The sequence below is a fragment of the Rhipicephalus microplus genome, unplaced genomic scaffold (assembly GCF_043290135.1).
Source record: "Rhipicephalus microplus isolate Deutch F79 unplaced genomic scaffold, USDA_Rmic scaffold_13, whole genome shotgun sequence".
Taxonomy (NCBI): Eukaryota; Metazoa; Arthropoda; class Arachnida; order Ixodida; family Ixodidae; genus Rhipicephalus; species Rhipicephalus microplus.
Window position 1 is genome coordinate 34,089,339 of NW_027464586.1, and position 23,048 is coordinate 34,112,386.

At 44.0% G+C, this 23,048-nt stretch overlaps 2 protein-coding genes across 2 annotated transcripts in view; one reads left to right on the forward strand and one right to left on the reverse strand.

The window, feature by feature from the left end:
- The window catches only part of Gdi (GDP dissociation inhibitor), a 181,765-nt gene extending 169,072 nt beyond the window's left edge, over window positions 1–12,693 (reverse strand). Inside the window, exon 1 of the mRNA XM_075882729.1 lies at window positions 12,472–12,693. Within this exon, the coding sequence (XP_075738844.1) occupies window positions 12,472–12,624 (153 nt within the window). The 5' untranslated portion in view covers window positions 12,625–12,693. The remainder of the gene's footprint in view (window positions 1–12,471) is intronic.
- A 769-nt stretch (window positions 12,694–13,462) lies between these two features.
- The window catches only part of Cadps (calcium-dependent secretion activator 1), a 721,673-nt gene continuing 712,087 nt past the window's right edge, over window positions 13,463–23,048 (forward strand). The window contains exon 1 of the mRNA XM_075882731.1: window positions 13,463–14,146. Coding sequence (XP_075738846.1) covers window positions 13,754–14,146 — 393 coding nt within the window. The 5' untranslated portion in view covers window positions 13,463–13,753. The remainder of the gene's footprint in view (window positions 14,147–23,048) is intronic.

A 23,048-nucleotide genomic window follows, 5' to 3' on the forward strand; every position in this document is an offset into this window, starting at 1 on the left:
GTGATTTATTGTAAATATTATTACGATTGTTATTCGTTGAATTGCGAATCAGGGTGTGTTTTTCGTTTGGAATGCAGAGCTTTCACGGATTTGTATATATGTATACCTGCTTTATCATTGGGGGATGTATAGTTATATCCCCAATTTGTTTGTAATGTGTCGTACCTTTCCTGTAATGACCATCATAGAGGGTTGACAGTATTTCTAAATAAATAAATAAATATCTAATAGACAATATTGTCCAGGAATGTATAGGAGAAATAATTTACCGAATTGTATAGTAAATGTGAAGAAAGAAAAGTGGATGAAGAGATAACTTGGCAGGAGCAGGAAACAAACCTTCGGTTTTCGAATAACGCGTTCGATGCTCTACCACTGAGCTACCACGGCGGCTATCCCCTCAGCCACTTTATTGGGTATACATGTGAATTTAAACATGGATGGATGGATATGGCTGTACTCTTTAGATCGGGTAGTGGCTAGTGCCACCAAGCCGTAATACTTAATTAACCCAAAACTATATTTATTTTTTTTTCCTTAAAAAGTGAGTTTGAGGATTCGTACTTTGCAGTGAAGAGTTTAATTTTCACTCTTGTCTTGACTTTAGCCACCAATCAGATAACCTCCTTCTAGTTAAGTCTACTTGCTTAAAGTCTATTTTGCCCTCCCGGTTCCTAAACCCCAGTGCTTTGAAAAACTCTGCGCCATCATCCTGAACTATAGGGTGAAGCCCTTTACAGAACATTATCAGGTGTTCGGCAGTTTCTTCTTCTTCTCCAGACGCACTGCATACTGTGTCTACCCCTTCGTATTTGGCCCGATATGTCTTGGTTCGCAGTACTTCCGTCCTTGCCTCAAACAGTAGAGAACTACCCCGAGTATTATCATAGATCCTTTCCTTGGCAATTTCCTGCTTAAAAGCTCGATAGATCTCTAGTGCGGACTTCTTAATCATGCCCATTCTCCACATGTCAGTCTCCATTTCCTTCACTTTCTTCTTAACCGATAGTTCTTTTTGGTTTGGCCTCCTGCTGTTTTCTAAGTATTTACCAGTCAACTTCCTGGTTCGCTTCCTCCATTTTGTACCGACATTCTTCATGTACAAGTAGCTGAAAACCTTCCTAGCCCAATGCTCCTCCTTCATTTCTCTCAATCGCTTCTCAAATTTTATCTTGCTGCTAGCTTCCCTGCTCTCAAATGATGTCCATCCCATATCACCTTGTACTCCCTGATTTGGTGTATTCCCGTGAGCTCCTAAAGCAAGCCTACCTATCCCACGTTGCTTAATTTCTAATCTTGCTTGAACTTCTGATCTCATGCACAAGACCGCATTGCCGAACGTCAGCCCAGGAACCATGACCCCTTTCCATATTCCTCTCACAACATCATACCTATTGTAATTCCACAGTGCCCTATTTTTCATCACTGCTGCATTCCTGTTACCTTTAGTCGTCATGTATATTTCGTGTTCCCTCAGGTACTCGGTCCCATTGCTTATCCATACGCCCAGATATTTGTATTTATCTGTTATCTCAAGCGTGACCTCCTGTATCCTAAGCTCACTACCTTCGTTGTCATTGAAACTCATGACTGCTGATTTTTCCTTACTGAATCTAAAATCTAACCTATCTCCCTCATTACCGCAGATGTCCATCAATCTCTGCAAATCTTCCTTGTTGTTGGCCATTAGCACTATATCATCTGCGTACATTAATGCTGGTAGTGCCTGATCAATAAGTTTTCCTTGTTTGACTAAAGAGAGGTTGAAGCCCAGCCCACTTCCTTCTAATTTTGCCTCTAATCCTTGTAGGTACATCATGAATAATAAGTGTGACAGGGGGCACCCCTGCCTAAGCCCCCACACGTGGGAGCCTAAGCCCCCACGTGGGAGTGTCAAACAGCGACACCAGTAGCCATGGCGGCGAGTTTGGCACACTCTTCATTGGCCTGTTTGGCGTCACTTAGCATGTGAACATAATCCGAGCTGGCAGCTGACCAATAGTCCCTCATATATAACCTAAAGACACCAAGTCTACTAACACGAGACCCTCGTTAATGAATAAAGGAAAGACGTACTTTCCTAAGGGATCGCTTTTTGTGTTTTCACACCATAATAATGACATCTAACCGCCAATAATGCAAAGAAAAGTATAGAGGGAATTATTATACCGTATTGCAATATAAACGGGAATAAACATAAGTGGGTGGAAAGATAACTTGCCGTGAGCAAGGAGCCAAGCCTGTGACCTTCGAATAACCCCTTCGATGCTTTACTACTGAGCTACCACGGCGGCTTTCCCCTGAGCTACTATATATTTTATTTTTTTTATTTATTTTATTTATAAATACTGCGATCCTTCAGCTGAAAGATCATGGCAGGGTGGGAAAAAAAATGTTCGAGAATCGGTACATACAAAAAAATAATGAAAACACAATAAATCGTACGATTTGAATATACAAGGCGAAGGTTCACAAACGCTTATTTCAACAAATTTTTCGAGTAACATAACACATAATAACGTAACACGTAGAATACGGGTTATAGACTAACACAATAATTACAATAAAACAAATAATACAATGCAATGTGTAGTGATGGTTTAGGCGATGCTGTTTTCAAACAATGACAGTTTCTTCTGTAAAACGACATCATTTGTCAGGCTATTCCAGTCATTAATAGTTCTAGGGAAGAACGAATACTTGTGGCAGTTAATCCGTGAAGGTAAAGGAGTTATCGTTTTACTATGTCGCTTGCGAGTTGCGTAACCGGAAGAATACCGAAGAATGCCTGCATTGTCAACATTTAAATGACCATTTATTAATTGATAGAAAAACTTAAGCCGGCAAGTGCGGTTTCTGTCCACAACGGGTTGCAGACCGCTTTTTACCAATAATTCAGATACGGATGTTCTACCGTAGGAGTTATAAATAAAACGTAAGCCCTTGTTCTGCACTTTTTCTAATTGATTAATGTTACGTTTAGTGAATGGATCCCATATTATTACAGCATATTCCAACATTGGACGAATGAGTGTTTTATATGCCAACATGCGTACAGACGGGGTAGAATATTTTAAGGATCGCTTTAGAAAAAAAAGTTTCCGTAGACATTTACCTGTAGTTATATCGACGTGTTTGTTCCAGTTTAGATCATTAGTTATCCATACTCCAAGGTACTTGTATTCTACAACTTCTGTAAGATTGACGCTATTTGTGCCGTACTGATAACATAAAGGATTTTTCTTTAGTGTTATTTTCATATAAACAGTTTTGTTGTAATTAATTGACATTTGCCATTCCTGGCACCAAGAGACGACCTTGTTGAATTGATTATTGAGCCTTATCTGATCTCCAGCAGTTGATACCTTCGTGTATAATACACAATCATCAGCATAAAGCTTTACACTTACAGAAAGGTCATTCATTATATCATTTATATATAATAGAAAAAAAAGAGGTCCGAGGACCGAGCCCTGAGGTACGCCGGAATCCACAGGTAGTTTGCTGGAACAACTGTCATTAAATGAAACAAATTGTTGCCTGTTTTCAAGATACGCTCGTATCCATACTATAAGTTTCGGATTTTTCAAGATATATTGCAATTTATGAAGTAATTTTTTATGTGAAACTTTATCAAAGGCCTTTTGGAAGTCCATAAAAATGGCATCTAGCTGTTCACCTTCATTTAGTGCGGTAGCAAAATCATGGATGGTTTCAACCAGCTGTGTAGTGGTAGAATATCCACGTCTAAATCCATGCTGCGCTTTTGTTAGTACTTTGTGTTCATCAAGAAATGTAACAATCTGTTTGTGAATTATGTGCTCGAGAATTTTACAAGCTGTAGAGGTTAACGAAACTGGTCGATAATTCTTTATTTGAGTTTTATCACCTGCTTTGTGTAGAGGCTTAATTCGGGCAATCTTCCAGTCCTCGGGGAGTACACCTTCGTTCAAAGACCTAGTATATAACACACACAAATATTTCGCGCACCACTCTGCGTACCGTTTTAAGAAGGCATTCGGTATCTCATCTGGTCCAACAGATTTCTTGACATCCAGATTTAGCAATAAATTAAAGATACCCTCTTCAGAAATAGTGACATCTGATATTGGTGGTAGGTTCGCATCGAAAGGTGGGAGATGATTATTATCTTTTGTATAGACGCTGTTGAAATAGTTATTAAAGGCCGTACAGACAGCTTTTTCATCACTCTCTAATTTTCCATCTAAAAGAAATACATCGGTAGAGCACGTGCCCGGAGTGACCTCTTTCCAAAATTTTCTTGGACACGTTTTAATAAATGACGGCAATTTTTCGTTAAAATACTTTTCTTTGTCACGAAAAGATTTTTCTTTAATTTCTTCACGTATATTGCAAATAGTTGTTTTTAAATTAGGACTGTTAGCCTTGTTCGACCTTTTTTTTAACCGTTTCAACTTTCGCTTCAGCTGTAACGTCTCTCTTGTTATCCAGGGATTGTGATTCTCTACTTTCTTTGTAATTAAAGGGATAAAACGCTGCACACAATCTTCAATCATTCTCTTAAAGCAAAGCCACAGATCTTCAACGCTACGATTACTTACATTGAAATGATCATATTCAAAGGCCAGAACATCAATTATAGATTCATCATCTGCTTTTGAAAAATTGGGAAATTTCTTCACCATCCTCTGCTGACTAAGTTCAACTCCCTTTAGCTTTAGTACCACAGCCTTGTGATCCGATATGCCATTTGTGACGCTGCACAACATGCTTTCTTTTATATTGCCACTTACAAGATATATATCTAGGATAGATTTCGTCCCCTGATCTATTCTGGTAGGGTCGGTGACTATTTGCGTCAAATCATATTGAAACATGATATCGGATATTTGAGTATCCGCAGCTTGACATGGGTCTGATATAAACGTTTCCCAATTCATATTTGGCATATTAAAATCTCCCGCTATGATTAATTTATCTTCGGTTTTTACGTGACAATGAAGGTAATCCTTAAGCTTTGCGATAACATCAAGGGAAGCATTTGGTGGCCTGTAAACGACACCAAGAAGATATTTAATATTGCCAATATACACTTTACAGAAGATGCTTTCTATGTCTTGAACGTCTGGCATTTTTACGACACGTGTATTATTCCTAAAAAGAATAGCAACGCCCCCTCCCCTCCCATTTCGATCCTTACGGAACACTCTGTAATTTTTCGGCACAAACTCACTATCAAAAACATCATCTCGTAGCCATGTCTCAGTTAGTAATACAATATCTGGGTCATGTGCTAAAAGCATGCCTTCCAACTTCTCAGCCTTATTAACAATACTGCGGCAATTTACATTTAACACCACTAAGCATCGTTCATCTAGTTTCCCCGAACCTTAATTTGGTTAGATAACTTATATCTTGTATTCTTATTATCATCCCAGCAAAAAAACTTTCCATCAATGCTTATTTTGTCAAAAACTAACTTCACTTTAGATCCACTTGCACGCTCGCGCGACGAACTTTGCCACAACTTTTTTCTGATATCACGTACACGAGCGGAAAAGTCTTCACTTATCGACAGCTCGGTGCCCTTCAGCTTGGAACACCTCTGCAGAATAGCTACCTTGTCTCGGTAATCGAGTATTTTTATAATTACTGGGCGTTTTTTGCCATTCTTTTTTCCCAATCTGTGACATCTTTCTATGCCCCTGACATTCACTCCCAGCTTTCCCTCAAACAAGTCCTTTTTTATTGTTTCAGTAAGGTCAGCAGTCGTTTCATTAGCTTCTTCCCCTAGGCCAAAAACAATCAAGTTATTTCGTCGACTTCTGTTCTCTAACTCGTCAATTTTTTTGACCACGAATTCAAAGTCTTTCTCAAGCTGTGTTGCTCTTTGCTTTAAGTCGTTTACATCTGTTTTCAGTTCAATCAAAGGTTTTGTCTGTATTTCGACGGAACTCATCCTTTCAGTCAAGCTAGCAACTTCTTTTTCGATTTTTTCTTGTTTTGATAAGACACTGTTCATCATATCAGTGATGTGTTTTCGTCCTGAAAGAAGCTGCTGCAGTATTTCTTTATCTGAAGGGCCTGGGTTTGCTTCAATATCCCCGCAAACTAACAAATCCACGCCAAAAGCACAAATGCATGAAAAAAAGCTACCAAGTGGGCGTGGCAGCAACACTAAAAAGCGGTTTTCACTGCGGTAACATGGCGCAGGCAAGTAGGAACTAACCTGCACCACAAAGACGAATGGTTTGGTGAGCATTTCGCCCTGAGTGCCGCTGCCTGGCCCACTGAAGTTCGACGGAGGTACGTGGCTTCTTATAGCCGTTGGAAGGTCCGAGGTTGCTGACGTCACCATATATTCACATGTATGGTATATATGTGAATTTAAACGTGGAAGTGTCAGTCAGCGTCGGCAGTAGCCATGACGACACTCGTTAGCATCGAACGCGTTATTCCAAGGCCGTAGGTTCGGTTCCTGCTCACGGCAAGTTATCTTTTCACGCACTTTTCTTTCTTCACATTTACTGTACAGTTCGGTCTAATAATTTACCCTATACTCTCCTTTGCATTATTGTCTGGTACATGTCATTATTATGGTGTGAAAACGAAAGAAACAATTCCTTAGGTATACACTTCTTTCCCCTAATAATTAACGAGGGTCTCGTAGTGGCAGACTTCGTTTCTTTAGGTTGCATACGAGAAACTATTGGTCAGATACCAGCTCGTAATAAGTTCACGTGCTACGTGACGCCAAACAGGCTCCTAAAAAGTGTGCCACACTCGCCGCCATGGCTACTGGTGGCGCTGACTGAATGGAATGGAATGAAAAAACTTTATTTGAATGAAAAAACTTCACTTGCGCTGACTGACACTCTTACGTTTAAATTCACATACCCAAAAAATGGATGGTGGGAAATACCACCCTGGTAGCTCGGTGGTAGAGCTTCGAACACGTTATTCGAAGCCAGCAGGTTAGGTTGCTGCTCACGACAAGCTATATTTCCATCCACTTTTCTTTCTTCATATTTACTTTACAATATGGTGTAATAATTTCCTCTATACTTTCCTTGGCATTATTGTCTGTTAGATGTCATTACCATGGAGAGAAAACACGGAAAACGAGCCCTTAAGTATATACACTTCTTCTCCTTATTCATTAACAAGGGTCTCGTACTGGCAGACTTCATGTCTTTTGGTTGCATATGAGGGACTATTGGTCAGCTGACAGCTCTTAATGAGTTCACGTGCTACGTGACGCCGAAGAGGCTCAAAAAGAGTGTGCCACACTCGTCGCCATGGCTACTGGTGGCGATGGCTGAGTAAATTCACATATACACCAAAGCATTGGCTGGGGGGATAGCCGCCATAGTAGCTCAGTGGTAGATCATCGAACGCGTTATTCGAAGGCCACAGGTTTGGTTCCCGCTCACGGCAAGTTATCTTTTCTCCCACTCTTCTTTCTCCACATTTACTATACAGTTTGGTGTCATAATTTCCCCTATACTTTCCTTGGCATTATTTTATGTTAGATGTCATTACTATGGTGCTAAAACACGAAAATACGAGCGCCTAATTATACTCTATTTTCTATTATTTATTAACGAGGGTCTCGTACTGGCAGACTTGGTGTCTTTTGGTTGCATACGAGGGACTATTAATCAGCTGCCGGCTCGTTATAAGTTCACTTGCTACGTGATGCCAAACAGGCTCATAAAGAGTGTGCCACACTCGTCGCCATGGCTAATGGTGGCGCTGACTGACACTCCCTCGTGTAAATTCACATGTATACCCAAAGCATTGGCTGAGGGGATAGCCGCCGTAGTAGCTCAGTGGTAGAGCATCGAACGCTTTATTCGAAGGCCGCAGGTTTGGTCGCTGCTCATGACAAGTTATTTTTTCACCCACTTTTCTTTCTTCAAATTTATCAAACAATTCAGTCAATTATTTTGCCTTATATGCTTTCCTTGGCATCATTGGTTGTTAAATATCATTAATATGGTGTAAAAACAGGAAAAAGCGAGCCATATATACTTCTTTCCCTTAATAAATAATCAGGGTCTCGTAGAGAGAGAGAGAGAAATAGACTTTATTGGGCTATCCTGCGTGGGGAGGGTTCCGCACCCTCCTGTCTATTTAGACCTCAACGACGGCAGGCCCAGCGCGAGCTACTAGGAGTTTGCTCCGTTCGCTTTTGCTGAGCCAGGGCCGCGTCAAGCCGCTGGATGGCGTTAAGCTGCGCCTCGTGATCGGGCGAGGCTATGTGGTTCACAATGTCCGGTGGTAGTACGTCGGTGATCACTCCCCCTGCACACGCGTCACACCCCCACAGCACATGTGTCAGCGTTGCCAGTTCTCGCGCACAGATACTGCACTTCGCACTTTCGTAGAGTCCGGGGCACACGTGTCGGGCCAGGGCGGGCGTGAGCACCGTGCCGGTCTGTAGTTGTCTCAGGAGGACCCCCTCGCGCCGCCCCAGCCTCGGGTGAGGCCCGGGAAGCGTTCGGCGGCCCTCTCGGTACCACTGAAGGATGCTGCCGTAGTCGAGTAGTGGGTCCGAGTCCGGGGGTACGGCTTCTTCCGCGTCCGAGGGGCGTGGGGGCGCCGCACGGTGCGCGAGCTCGCGTGCGACGGCGTCCGCCCTTTCGTTGCGGTTGGCTGCTCCGCCCGGGATGGCTCCGACGTGGGCCGGGAACCACCGTAGATGTGTCGTGGTCGACTTGCTTCTCGGCAGCAGGCTTGCTGCCGGGGTCCCAATGCTCCCGCGGCCGAAATCGGCGATGGCCGTGCGGGAGTCGCTCAGGATGGTGGTGACTTGGGGAGTGCCGTTTAGCGCCAGGGCGATGGCGGCTTCCTCCGCTTGCTCCGCAGACGTTGCTCGGACGCTGCAGGCGTTAAGCAGTTTGCCGTCCATGGCTCGGACAACCACCGCTACGTAGGTGTGCGGTCGGTATTGATGCTTGGCGGCGTCTACGTACACCGCCGTCGAGTCACTGGCGTGAGTCTCTGCCAGCGCTCTCGCTCTTAGAGGCAGCCTTGCTGTCTTTAGGTTGTACACGAGGGACTATATATTGGTCAGCTGCCAGCTCGTGTATATTTCACGCGCTACGTGTCGCCAAACAGGCTCATAAAAAGTGCTGCCATGGCTACTGGTGGCGCTGACTGATACTGCCATGTTAAAATTCACATATATACGCAATACATCTGCTGGGGGGATAGCCGCACTGGTAGCTCATTGATAGAGCGTCGAACGCGTTATTCGAATGTCGCAGGTTCGGTAACTGCTCTCGGCAAGTTATCTTTTCACCCACTATCTTTCGTCACATTTACTATACCATTAATATAATTTCCCCTCTACATTCCTTGTCTATTAGATGTCATTATTATGTTGGGAAAACACGAACACGTCTTTTCCTTATTCATTCAAGAGGGACTCGTTCTGGCAGACTTGGTGTCTTTAGGTTGCGAACAAGGGACTATTGGTCAGCTGACAGCTCGTAATAAGTTCACGTGCTGCGTGACGCCAAACCAAACGCCAAACAGGCTCATATGTGCCCCACTAGCCGCCATGGCTACTGGTGGCGCTGACTGACACTCCCACGTTTCAATTCAGATATATACGAAATAATGTGGCTGAGAGGATAACCGCCATGATAGCTCAGGGGTAGAGCATCGAACGCGTTATTCGAAGGTCGTATTTTAGGTTGCTGCTCAAGGCAAGGTATTTTATCACCCACTATTTTTTCTCCACATTTACTATACAATTTGGTCAAGTAATTCCCTATACTTTCCTTGTTATAATTATCTGTTAGACGTGATTAATATGGTGTGAGAACAGGAAAAAACAAGCCTTTAAGGATACACTTCTTTCACATAATATTTAACGAGGGTCTCGTACTGCCAGCCTTGTACGTGTCTTTAGGTTGCATACGAGAGACTACTGGTCAGCTGCCACCTATCGTAATAACTTCATGTGCTATGTGACGCCAAACAGGCTTATAAAGAGTGTGCCACACTCATCGCCATGGCTACTGGTAGCGCTGACTTACACTCCCACGTAGGGAGCCTACATGAACGGCCGTTTTTAGGGTGGAGACATCTTAATAAGTGCCTTCAAGAAACTCAGCCAAAACCAGCGGGCAACGGGGCACGCTGTTGCCAGCTTCCACCAAATTCAGCATAGTTTTCTGTGCGCCGCCACTTTGGAGCCAGCAAACACACAACACCTGGGCTTTTTACAGCGGCGGTTCTCAGGGTCGTGTAAGCGACCCAGTTCTCAAAGTGAACAGTGAACAGTGAACTTTATTGACATCATGTACATAGTACACAATGCCGGAGGCCGGCAGAAAAAGCCATCGCAAGGATAGCTTGACGAAGCTGCGGGCCCCTGTTTTGGCACCAGCGTACAACGGTGTTCTCAGTACATAAACAGACAACAACAATAACAACAACAACAATAACAACAAGAAAAAAAATATGTACTGAACAGATAAATCACTTAGTACAGGACCCGAAGGAAAATGTGAGCCCACTACAAATAACCACGTCTTGCGTACAAACCATACACAAAAGAAAATATACACCAACGGATGTACTAAATAGCTCAGTACATATAGATTACCTTCATAATACATGCATACAGATTAACATAACTTTTTAATTTACATAGAGTACACTATATATATATATATAATTGCACAAATCATTCAATACACGACCGAAAGAAAATATGAGAAAATATGAGGTGGTTACAAATCGCCATGCCTAGCGTACACCGACATATTCTCTATAGCTGACACTAATAGGCATGCGCGAGATATTATATAGTGTCAATGTAATTATTTGCAAGAAAGGAACGTATTGCATTGAAAGTGTTGGTTTCCAGCTGAAAGTTAAATTCATATAAAGCATTTAGTAGCCTCGAAAGTCTGTTTCCTAACGTATGTCGCCCATATGTTGTTCTACAAGTTTTAACAGTCCAAATTTTGCAGTTTCGCGTTTTATAAGGCTGACAATTTCTTTTAAGGTTGGCAAGTTCAGTCAAGAATACATGTTTCCCCTTTAATTCTTGTTTATAGGCTTTCGTTAATCTAAAGTTGTAGATCTTCTTAAAAGGCATTACATTATACTTTTCAAACAACGGGTAGGTGTGAAAATGTGAAGGCACGTCCTCTACAGCACGTAGAAATCTTTTTTGCAGACAATACAATTTTTGTATGTTTTATTGACTAGTGGATGCCCAAACTAGATGGCAATAGTTAATTCTTGAGGAAAATAAAGAGTTGTAAATTAATATCATTACATGTCTCGGAAGGATCAGGTGATTCCGGTAGACTAGTCCCACTATTTGATATAACTTACTTGATATTGTGTCGATGTGCTCGTTCCAAGAAAGGTTTTCCTGGAAGACCACTCCTAGTGTTTTAATGTTGGGTACAATATCAACCGGGGTCGAATTCAGCAGTATTTGTTGCGTCAATGTTACCTTCTTATTTTTACTTCTGAATATTACAGATTTGGTTTTGCTCGTGTTTATTTTAAAATGGTTTTTCTCAGTCCAGCTATTTAGGTTTTACAATACAAAATTTGCTTCACCAACTAATTTGTCCGCCGAATTTCCTCGTAAAAATATGCTGGTGTCATCAGCATAAATAATAAATTCAGCGCTAGGGCTAATGCTGACCACGTCATTAATATAGATATTAAAAAGAAATGGTCCCAAGATGCTCCCCTGTGGTACACCAGAAGATAAAGGCAATAGATCGGAAAAACAGTCGTCGATATGAACCCTTTGTTTCCGATGTTCCAGATAAGACGTAATTAGGTGCGCAGCATTCCCTCGAAAACCGTAACGGTCAAGCTTTTTAATTAGAATTTGGTGATTTATGTGATCTAAAGCCTTAGAGTAATAAATAAACAGCCCAAGAACCAATTCTCCTTGTTCTAGCGCTGCCAAAAGTGACTCTTTTTGTTTTAGCAATGCGAACTCCGTACTAAGTCCTTTGCGGAAGCCAAACTGTGAGGTGTTTAAGAGACTGTGCTTCTCTTCAAAATCTGTAAGACGATTTAAAATAACTTTTTCTAACACCTTTGACATGACTGGCAGTATAGACAGGGGACGGTAATCTGCCATGTCGTTTTTGTTTCCTTTTTTGTGTAAGGCTGTTACACGGGCTACTTGCATTTTACGGGGGAAAACAGCCTGGCACAAACATAGGTTAAAAAAAGTGAGCACACGAAGAAATTCGCAGCCCACACACAAACACTTGCGACATAATACTGAGGTTACGCTGACACAAACGCAAGCGTGGCAACAGCTCAGACTAGCGAGCGCGTCTCCGTACGAACGCGCGGACGCGTCCCGTTTGTGGGCTTCCTACTCGCAATGCGTGGACGCAGCAACGACAACTTCGGTTATCTACTCATTCACGAACACCGCGAAACACATATACGCAGGAAAAAACAGTGAACCAAATACGCAGTACTCACAGAGCAAATACGAGACGCACTGGTGGGCTCCCAGCCATCTCGCTTCACTTGAGCCAGCCATAGTTGTCGTCGGCCAGGGCTTGCTGGGAAGCGGAACATTCGCACCCCCTTTCTGTTGTGGTTAGTGCAGAGCGGTACGCAGCATCCAGGCATTGTAAGGCTTCACCGGCAGCGTTTAACACGCTACCGCAACGTTCGACGCCGTATAATTGAGAACTAAACGCAACCGGGCGTAGACGCAGTGCGGGCACCAAGATGGGGCGACAGCGCGGCGTTGCTGTCTGGCAACATTGTGTTTTGACGGGCGGCGGTGCGTTGGCGGCATGTAGTGGGTCAAAGGCTGACATCACCCTAAAAACGGCCGTTCATGTAGGCTCCCTACTCCCAAGTGCGAAGTGCATGAAAAAATAAAAAAAAACTTTTATTTACTACTGGACGATGTCTCTATATATATATATGGAATGTCCATTCAGTGTTCATGTGTAACGTCCTGCAACCTTACTCGGCTGAGCTTTTTATAGTTGCGGGTACATCTAATCTTTGTTTTTCGGATTTATATGGATATCTTAGAGATATTTACAATGTCGACGAGGAACATACTATCGATTTCTACGCAATATTTATGGTTCTTTTGGATGCTTGCAGCTGGGAAAATGTGTAGATAAGGATCCAGCTGGAGCTGTAAACTTTTGTTATTTTGGAAATAAATGGATGGACAGTGAGGTCCTAAATACTTATTTTTCGCGCGTGAGAAATGCACGTGATATATGTCCTCGCCCTCCTCCTCCCTTACCAAGATTAAAAGGAGATCGAGAACACATAAGAAAATCGCAGAAGGGCACCTAAAGGTGAACTTCTACGCGGTAGCACCAAATTATTTCAATAACGTGCGAATAAAAACTCTGTCGCATTGCGCGCGTCGTCTAAATACAGCGCTGCACGCGCGCGACCCAGAAACGCATGAGCGCAGAGCGCATGCGCGCACATCTGCGCGCGACGTCGTCGCTGGCGTGAGGGGGTGCGCGGTGCGCTCGTCGATACAGCCGTCTTGGGTTGAAAAACAAAAAGAGCGGCAATAAAGGAAGTTCGCTGGAAGAATTACCCGTGGCGCCGGTGCACCCTTCGGCAGGCGTCGCAGTACGAGGTAAAACACCAGCAGCAGTGCTGCGCGCAAACAAATGCGCCGCTAAGCCTTGCCCGGAGGACGCGCTAACGCCCCTGCGAAGCGCGCTTCCACCCAAGGAACGGGTGCTGCGGCGAAGCCGACCTCCTGCCGCACAACATGTTGGAGCCGTCGTCGTCGGAAGACGAAGGCGGCAGCGACAACGAACCGGTCGAGGATGAGGTCTCGTCGGAGGCGGCCGCCGTGGTTCTCGAGCTGCCGCGCAGCGTGAGCGCCTCTCGGAGCCTGTCGCCGGCCGCCGAAGCGTCGCCGTCGGCCCAGTCGCGCTCCAACAGTCTGGCGCGGCCGTCCAGCCCGAGCCCGTCGCTGGTGAGCGAGAAAGACGAGACCGCCGAGCGAGAGGAGGAGCTGCGCAAGAAGAGGCTCCAGCTGTACGTGTTCGTGCTCAGATGCGTCGCGTATCCGTTCAACGCCAAGCAGCCGACCGACATGACCCGACGTCAGACCAAGATCACCAAGCAGCAGCTGGACACTATCCAGGCCAGATTCCAGGTAAGCTCCACATGGTCTACGTTTGCAGAAAGCGACCTATGCAGCGCTCGCCAGCTGACTGGAAATGTGAAATCCCTTATACTGCGCTGTTTCCGAAGGAGAAACGAATGTACATGCTTGCCGGTCGCACCAATGTGTGCTCGTTTTATTGAGAATGCTTTCAGGGCTGTTTCGTAACTTGAAGCATGTAAGCTGCCACAGGCCACTTCGATCCATTCTCCGACCCCACAGTGAACCGGTTCGCGGCTCGAGAAGTTTTGAAATTGCATGATGTATAGGCACACCACCAAAGTAACAATGAAGAGCAGTGACTATAGGTTTTACCTGAAAGGATGTTTGCAACAGACGTCCGTTTTGAAAAAAAAAAAAAAAACTGCTGGATTGGTAATTAATTATGAGGCATAAGCACAGCCCACATTATGTAGTCACAGCATGTATATGTGGGGAACCACACGAGAACGTTGTGGTTCAGTATATTTGTGGAGGAGGAAGATGGAGTCTAATAAATTTACATCGATCTTCGTACAGCCATCACATTTTCCTGCGTTATACGATATATGTGCTCGACATATATATGTACTCGACAGTTCCTATGCCCGTGTGAATCTGCAGATTTAATTGCACCTGTAGCCATTTAATTAATTCAATTTTCATTTATTAATTTATTTGCAACAAATGCTGCTGGAGACCAGAGGAAAAAAGCCAATCAATCAGGTTGAGGATGTTCTGGCCACCTTACACGAATGCAGGCAGCATAAACGGTGCTTACAAACAAAAGAAAAAAATTCCCACATATAATATTGCACCTGGCTCAGCTGCACGCAAGAAAGAAATGTGGTTGAATATACAACGTAAAGAAACTTGCAAAATTTTTTATTTTGACAAACAATGGTAACAAATAGACACAGTGTTTGAAAACAAATTTATGGTAAGAATTTTGGGAGAAACGGTTTCTGGAGTTTTTTAAATGAGATTTGTGTCAGAATAAAGAGCTGCTCTTCACAACTCGTCGAGGGGCTAAATGATCCAATGAAGCATGGCAGCAAACCACCTTGGCAACTAGGTTCTCCCACGCGTGCCTTTAGACTTTTGAGGAAGACTTCTAAAGTTGTGTCTCTACATTGGCTATCATGTGCAGGAAAATGTGGACCAGCTTTTCAAAAAGACTTTCCTCTTGAAATGAATAACATATGGTTTGGAGGATGCCACTGCTGTGCCCTTGATTCGAATGCTAAGTTGCAGCAGCTCACTCGTGAGCCGATGAAGCCAAGCTTAATGGTCATCGGCTATGCCCCGTCCCCTTATTCTAAAGACAAATCATATATGCCTAACCTGTTGGAAAGCACCATGGTTTACCATGTGTTTGTTTCGCTTCAAATACTTGTTTACTAGCAAAGCCTTTTTTCTTTTTTTGAAGGCCTGAGATGCTTATTTTTTATATTTGGACTGTTAGGTATATATAAACACCCAAATTTTTAAATAGTAGTGGGAAAGCAGCAGATGATGGAGTTTGAGTTAACGGGCTTTTAAATACATTGAAAGAATAGAGGACCAACCAAAAAATTGAATTTTGTTTGAATTAATCAAAACTGGATAATCAAAGGTTGAATTATCATGAGTCTACTGTAGTAGAAGTTATCATTCACATTGCATCTGACCAAAAAAACTTGGCCTTATGTTTACACTTCTTGCATTCATGTAGTAGATGGAATCTCTTTAACGCATGCATTATTAAGTGGTAGAAGCGTAAGATTGCACCAGGCGCCCGAATATGTGAAATGCGCAACAAGTGGGTATTTTAAAGGCCCACCGATTACAGAGTGCTCAAACATATGTTTGCGTGTGGACTTAAGCACGCATAGAGAGCCCTTTGTGAATTGGCGTAGTTGGCGCTTAAAAATTGTACTTTATAGTTTTAATTGGCACTTTCGATAGACATTCTACAATAGTTTGAAAAGCCCACTGTTGCACGCACAGTCGTTCGTTACCTCACGGCATGGTTGAGACATACATCGAGACCGAAGCTAGTCTAGATATTGAGAAGATGGTTTAGACAAGGCCCAGTTACGCTATCGCGGTCTACTCTTGAAGGCGAAGCTCAAGCGTCGTCCAAGTTCTGTAATTGATGTGTTCGTAACGGTTGTGTAAGTTTTTCACACAATATATACACAATACTCAATGTCGTCACCTTGTTCATATCCGCCAACTGTTTCTGCATGTAATAATAACAATATAAGCGAATAAATAAATAAATAAATAAATAAATATGGAATCGAATGATAATTTTCATTTGCACAACAATTTGAACTCTCCTGTAACGGGCAAGGCTAGAGAGGAAATTTTCTCATGATCGTCCGTCTGCTAATCCATCACCGCAGGGCGGAAGAGACTGGTAGCTGTTAGCTTCTCAAACTGCCTGTGGTAGTTTTTTATCTTGGTCCTGCCACTGTGTAACCATGTTTACAAAGAAAAAAAAGTGAATAAATAAGAAAATGGACAAGTTGTGTGAAGCGGAGTCGCCAGTCGTCGCCGTCGGAGCCCGGCGCAAAGCAAATCAGCGTTCCTCACTGTAAATAAGTGTGATCCTCCTCGGTGTGCTTCATACATGACAAATGCGTTTTCGTACAAGAAACTAGGCTGTGTCAGAAACAGCCCGAGAAGTTACGTGTGAATATAGCGCACCATTTGCTGTAACTGCTGTGATCCTCCTCGGTATGCTTCATACATGACAAACGCGTTTTTGTACAAGAAACTAGGCTGTGTCAGGAACAGCCAGAGAAGTTACGTGTGAATATAGCGCACCATTTGCTGTAACTGCTGTGTTGGGGCTGGCTGGTCCCGACGAAGCAGAAGAAGAACACGGCCGACGGAGACGTACGCGGCCGGCGGGGACGCCGACCAGCCCGAACACGCGGGTTGGCGCGAAACGCTGAAGGAAAGAACAACACCGCACTCCACGGTTACCCAACACACACTGACTTTATTTACAGTCGCCATGAAATCCTAGATGCCAGAGCGGCGCCCCCTGGCACCCTCACATGTCATTTCGAAACCGAAACCGAAAACCCAGAATACAACAGTAACTGCTTGCCATCGCCGCCAGTGATCACAACACGCGCGCCCCAGGCCGCGGAAGCAAAATTGGACTGCAGCGCCACTAGTTCTTGCGACCGCCACCCGGCCCGCCTCTTTGGCGGAGCTTTCAGACTGAGGTTATTCTAGGAATGTTGGGATACGTGGTGCTAAGCTTTTCTCGATGCATTCGTGGATGAACTGACATTGTTTCAATGGCAGTAACAATTCACGTCCGAAGTCCAGTCCAGCTCACAGTCACTTTGCGTCTATGCTTATGTGAAGCTCCGCATCGTTGGTAAATGTCCAGCACCACTGACGGAACTCCAAAAAGTTGAATACCTCTTGCACAGAATTTGGTGCGCTAATACTGCCATGAGCAAAATAGCGCGTCTTTCGACAGTGTCCAGCATATGCACTCAGCTGGACAGGGCGACGCAGCACAGACAAGTGGCAAAGGAGTTGCACGATCATCTTGAGCAGCCTTTTCGTGGTCGAAGTAGCGAGAGTACACATGCCAGGCCCTTCAGCAATACCTCCAGCTCTTTATAGTTCAAGACTCTACCATGGGTCTCAGCCTTGTCCTACCAGTACTCCCCGTAGACATTGCGTAGCAGATCTACCACCTGCAGGAAAGGAAACTCAGTATTCAGCTTTGTCTGAGTGTTACGGTGTCACCCCTGCCTTCCATTCTGGACAGTTATTGAGTGAAGCTGTTTGCTTCAACTGTCATGAAAAGTGTTATTCAGCATCGTAGTGCCTAGCAAACTGAAAAGCTGTTATACAGCAGCCAGTCATGACTTCCACATCACATTTTGCAGCCACTCCTGTATTGCATGTCAGCTCCTTGGAAACCATCCAAGGCTTCCAACTGGAGTACTCATTCTTCACAGCTAACATTTCATCCTTAGGCTCCTATGATGCCTACCCAGACACAGGATCCCAGATAAGCTTGCTGTCCAAGTCCACCATTAAGAACCTTCCACTCATGCCCTGGACACATGAGCTCTTAGCAGTTGTTGGCGGTTCAAGCGTGCATCTTGAAGGCACAGTCTACCTCAAGATCTCAGTGGGCCCAATCACGAGTCTAGTAGGAGCAGCTCTAATCAGCGACAATGTCTTACTGTTAATATACGGTAAGGATTGTTTTTTTGACAGTAATACAGGACTAGTGTTTGAACCTCCCAATCCTTCTGAACTCCGCCATCCAGCCACGAGTACAGTCCTACCTAAAGCTGTATTCACGTGCCTACTGTGTAGTGATTCTTTGCTAGACTTTCCTTGCTCGATGTACTGAAATGCCATGTTAATTGTTGCTGCAGAAGGCTCCTGCGAACCTTTGAGCCAGAGCCAGCCCTCACAGCACAGCTACAGAAAATCGCTCGGAATGCCCCCGAGTGAAGCGTATGTTACTCACCTCATCATCGACTATTCACTGTTTGAGAATGACGACAGCTCATGTCTCTTAGTGCAACATGGGAAGGGCACAAAGAAAAAAACATTTTCACAGGAAAAGCCGTCAAGTGATCTTCTGCCAGTGCCCCAGACTACAGAGGTGGCCTTCCACGTGTCCATCATTATCCCACCCAAAAACATTTCAGTCCCTAAAGGTCTGCGAGATGTGACTCAATGGCACCACAGTTGCTCAGTATTCTATTCTGCCCAGCAAAGATGCTGCAGTGCTGTCAAACTGTTGCACGATGCCGACATTGCCACAGCCAACACCTGCCCCTGTGCCCCTGTCATCTGCTGTGGCTGTCACAGTAATGTCCACCATGGAACCATCGCCGGCATACGTGCCACCACAGCAAGTTCCTTCCTTAACTTGCTCCTTTGCAGCTTGCCCAAAAACGCCGGAGCCGACCTCTGTCGCTGCGCCCCCTAAGGTACAAAAGGACACCAAAAAAAAGTGGTCAACAAAGTTGTCTAATGCCTGGAAGTCTATTTCCAAGTCTCACTCTTCGAATGGTGGTGAGAGTGCCTCAAAGGCTGAGAAGAGTAGCACAAAGTTGGGCTCTTCGAACCGCAGGGAATGACGCAATAACCTTGAGCGCCACAAAGACTGGGAGATGCACAGTCACAAATATAGCTCCGAGAAAGCAAGCGCACACACCGAACCCCCGGAAAAGAAACTGGAGATTTTGAGCAGTAGGATAGCAAAGTCATCTGAACATAGCAAGAAAATTTAAGAGCAACCCTGGTAGAACAAAACATTGCTGCAACATTGTCATATTGTTGCCTTTCAATGTTGCTAAAATGTGGATAATGTCCGTCTTTAGCAGCATTCCCACAACATTTGCACGAAATATTGCTGAATTATTCTATAAACATTGATAAAACATTAAGTAATATATCAACAATGTTGGGACATGTTTTGCACACCACTCGGGCAAGATTGCTGAAACAAATAATTTTACAAAAACACTTGTGTACAGACATCCTGCATCTGATTGAATGTAGTAGTCATGTTGGACCATTAGGTATCCCTGCATTGGCTGTCTTTTAGCAATCAATCAAAGATTAGCAGGAAAAGACATTGCATGGAACACTTTGTCTCCGAAATGAAGGTCACTAGTAATCTAGATAGTCCAGTGAATTTTCCCTGGTGAGCTCATCTAGTGACTGTTCTCTGGCGGGCACATTTGCAGGATCTAATGTCTTTCGGGTGCTAAAAAAAAATATTTGTGCCCCATTAACATGTCCATGTTTTTGTTTTTAAAGAATACCTCCATAAAAGGTAGCTAGGCATCGCGCATTTTTCAATCAACTATTAATATCGCTCGTGGGAGGGTAGCGCTAGTGAACATGGACTAAAAGAAAGCACATGGAGAAAAGTGCTCTAGCAACTGGTTTTTATTGAAGATCCGCCTTACATATATACATAGATTTTTTGGCTATGTGACAATTTCATCACACTGAAGAACAACACAACCACACATTTTGCCCCTTTGATGACAATGGTTTTGGCTACTGTGATTTTCTCAGTGCACTTTTCTCTGTGGCAGCTGATTATGCTACATAATAAACAACAAAAAGTGTAGTGTGTGGAGAGGTGCCCATTTCTGACTGAGCTACATTTTGTTTGTGCTCCCGCAAGCGATCATTGATGCATTGGCCCATTTGGCTCACATATTTCCGGCCACGTCAGTGGTAAACTGTCTACCATGCCTTCAGTACATGGCAATAAAAAGATTTGGGTGCTTTTTCAGGCACTCTTTTGGCTTTTGAATGGCAGGCTCGTCCAGCTTATGCAGGTAACTTAGCTTGTCGGGTACTGGAAAAAAAAAAAAAACACTGTTATGGCAACTTGATCTGCTACTTGCTACTTTGTTCATCCCATGCAAGACCTCAATTATTAGATACAGGATTTCCGCCACCTTCTTTATCCTGGATGTGGTGGCAGGTTCACCATCTGAGTGCACGAAAGCACATCAAAGTGCGCTACCCAAAAGAGTGCAACCCGGATGGTGAACTTCCTACTGGATCCAGGAAAAAGGAGAATGTGTCAGTAGGTCCGTACGTACACAAAGTCTCACACGGGCTAAAGAAGCTAGATGGTCAGAGTGGTGTAAAGGTTGTTTTTTTTTCAGCACACGATAAGCTAAGCCACCTGTGTAAATTGACCGACCCTGCCATTTAAAAGCTGAAAGGGTGCCAAAAAAAGCACCAAGATCCTTTCGTACCATGCACAGAAGGCCTGTTATTTACTTTACTACTGATATGTTACGGTAAATGCATTGGCCAAATGGGCTGATCTATTAATGATCACTTACGGGAGCACAACAATTCGTTGCTTGGTACGGAAATGGGCACCTCTTCATACTCTGGAATGATTGTGATTGTTAACTTGTTAACTCAAAATGTAGCGTAATCAGCCCACAAAGAAAAATACACGCAGAAAATCGCAGAAACAAAAACCATAGTCAACGAAGGGGCGAAATGTGTCAGCACACCACTGATTGTGTTGTGAGAAAAAGAATTGGCAATCTTAAATTTCTTTGGGCACTGAAATTGTCTCATGCCCAAAAAAGCGCTGCATATATGTACGGCGAATTTTCAATAATAGCCAGTCCCTACAGCGTTTCAGTCTGTGTGTCCATATCCCTTCTTTTAGTCTGTGTTTCGTGGCGTTACCCTTCCAAGAATGATTTTTTATCTCGCCAAAGAAATGTCACCTTTACAATGCAAACATATATCTTTTCGAAAAGTTGTGTACAATTCATAGCCCTATTCAATGTGCACCCAGAGCAGTGTAGCTCTTGGCATGAACGATACTCATGTCACCAGAAGTTATGTTCGGGCGCCTCTTGTACATGTTCAGCAAGCCCCACCGTCTCTCACGAGAGGAGACTTCCCTAATCAAACTTCTCACCCTCGACCTCTTCATATTCCCGCAAGACATGTCACTGCGATGCTGCCAACGAAGCAGGATCACAGAACAATGCACCAGTGTTGCGGAGTTGCCACTCTGGAATCGGAATGATTGTGGAATCATTCCACATTTTGCGACTACAGAATGGAATTTGGAATGGAGTGGGGACAACGCTTGAAGAAATGGAGTTGGAATTAAAAGCATTTTGCTTGGAATGGAATGGGAATAGAATGAAGTCTTTTTCGAAAATAGACCACGTTTTTGCCCATGAAGTTTTTTCAAGCGTCATAAATTAGTAAATGAAAGGCTCAAATCTAACAATAAAGCAGCATTTTTAAAATGGCTTGGTTGATTACAAGCACAGAACATCTATAAGCAACAAGCCTACCACAACTCTGTCCTTATAACGACCGTGTTACTCCAAAGTTTGTCTTTATTCTTCGCGTAAACGCGGTCGAGGAGAACTACAGTGGCAGCATGCACCCCCCCTCTTCACCTTTTACGCCGTGTCATTTTTTTTTTCTCTTGGCAGCGCCCCAGCCGCCTGCGGTCTCCCCACCCTTCACTCCTTTGAGCTATGTCTTTGTTGGAAACTCTGATGCATATTATAACCAACACTTATTTAAGTTGTGATGCATATTAACACTGGCGCAATGCTTTCGTTCACTGCAAGCTTTCGTATACCAACCTGCGTGCCTTCTTACCTCATACTCCCCCCCCCCCCCCCCTCCGCTTTTGCAATACTGCCCCGCCTGTCTAGACACATCAGTGCATTCGGCCAAAACTCTGTCGGTGAAGGTCTGTAGGACAGCTCAGCGCACAGTCATACATGATGAAATGTATGCCCTGCTGCTTTGTAGACACAGAGAGAGAGAGAGAGAATAAACTTTTGAAAGCATCAGCAAACCGCCTGAATTAGGAAAGCCCACGTAAGCACGGCCAGGGTGGCACCTCCTTGAGTCCTGACATGACGATTCGAGTCGAAGAGAACCCACGTTTGATTTATAGGGTGGAGGAAGGCCTGCGTGGAAAGCTGCCACCGCCACCGCACCTTTTGGCTGGAGCAGCAGCACTACCATAATTCACTACCACACAGGCTCTTGCGTCCAGTGATACGCGCTCGAGCAGCTCATTTTGTGCAGGGCAACACATAGTTAGGTAGACAGCAATTGTTTTACCTAATTTTTTAGAAGCAACCGTTCAAAAAGCTGTAATTCGCAATTGTGGTTCTGAAAACATTCAATGAGGCAAGCCTGGTCACCAAAGAACTATAGTTAACAATTGCAGAACGTGTTCGTAAGATGAGGCATTCGGGAGATCAAGCCGAGGAGATGAGGCGTTCCTGAATCTCGAGCAAATAGCTGGCCATCCTGCATTCTCACTGCTCTTGCGTGGGATCATTTCATTATTATCGATATTTTTTATCTTTTTTTCACAACTTCGCTCTGTTCCTACGAG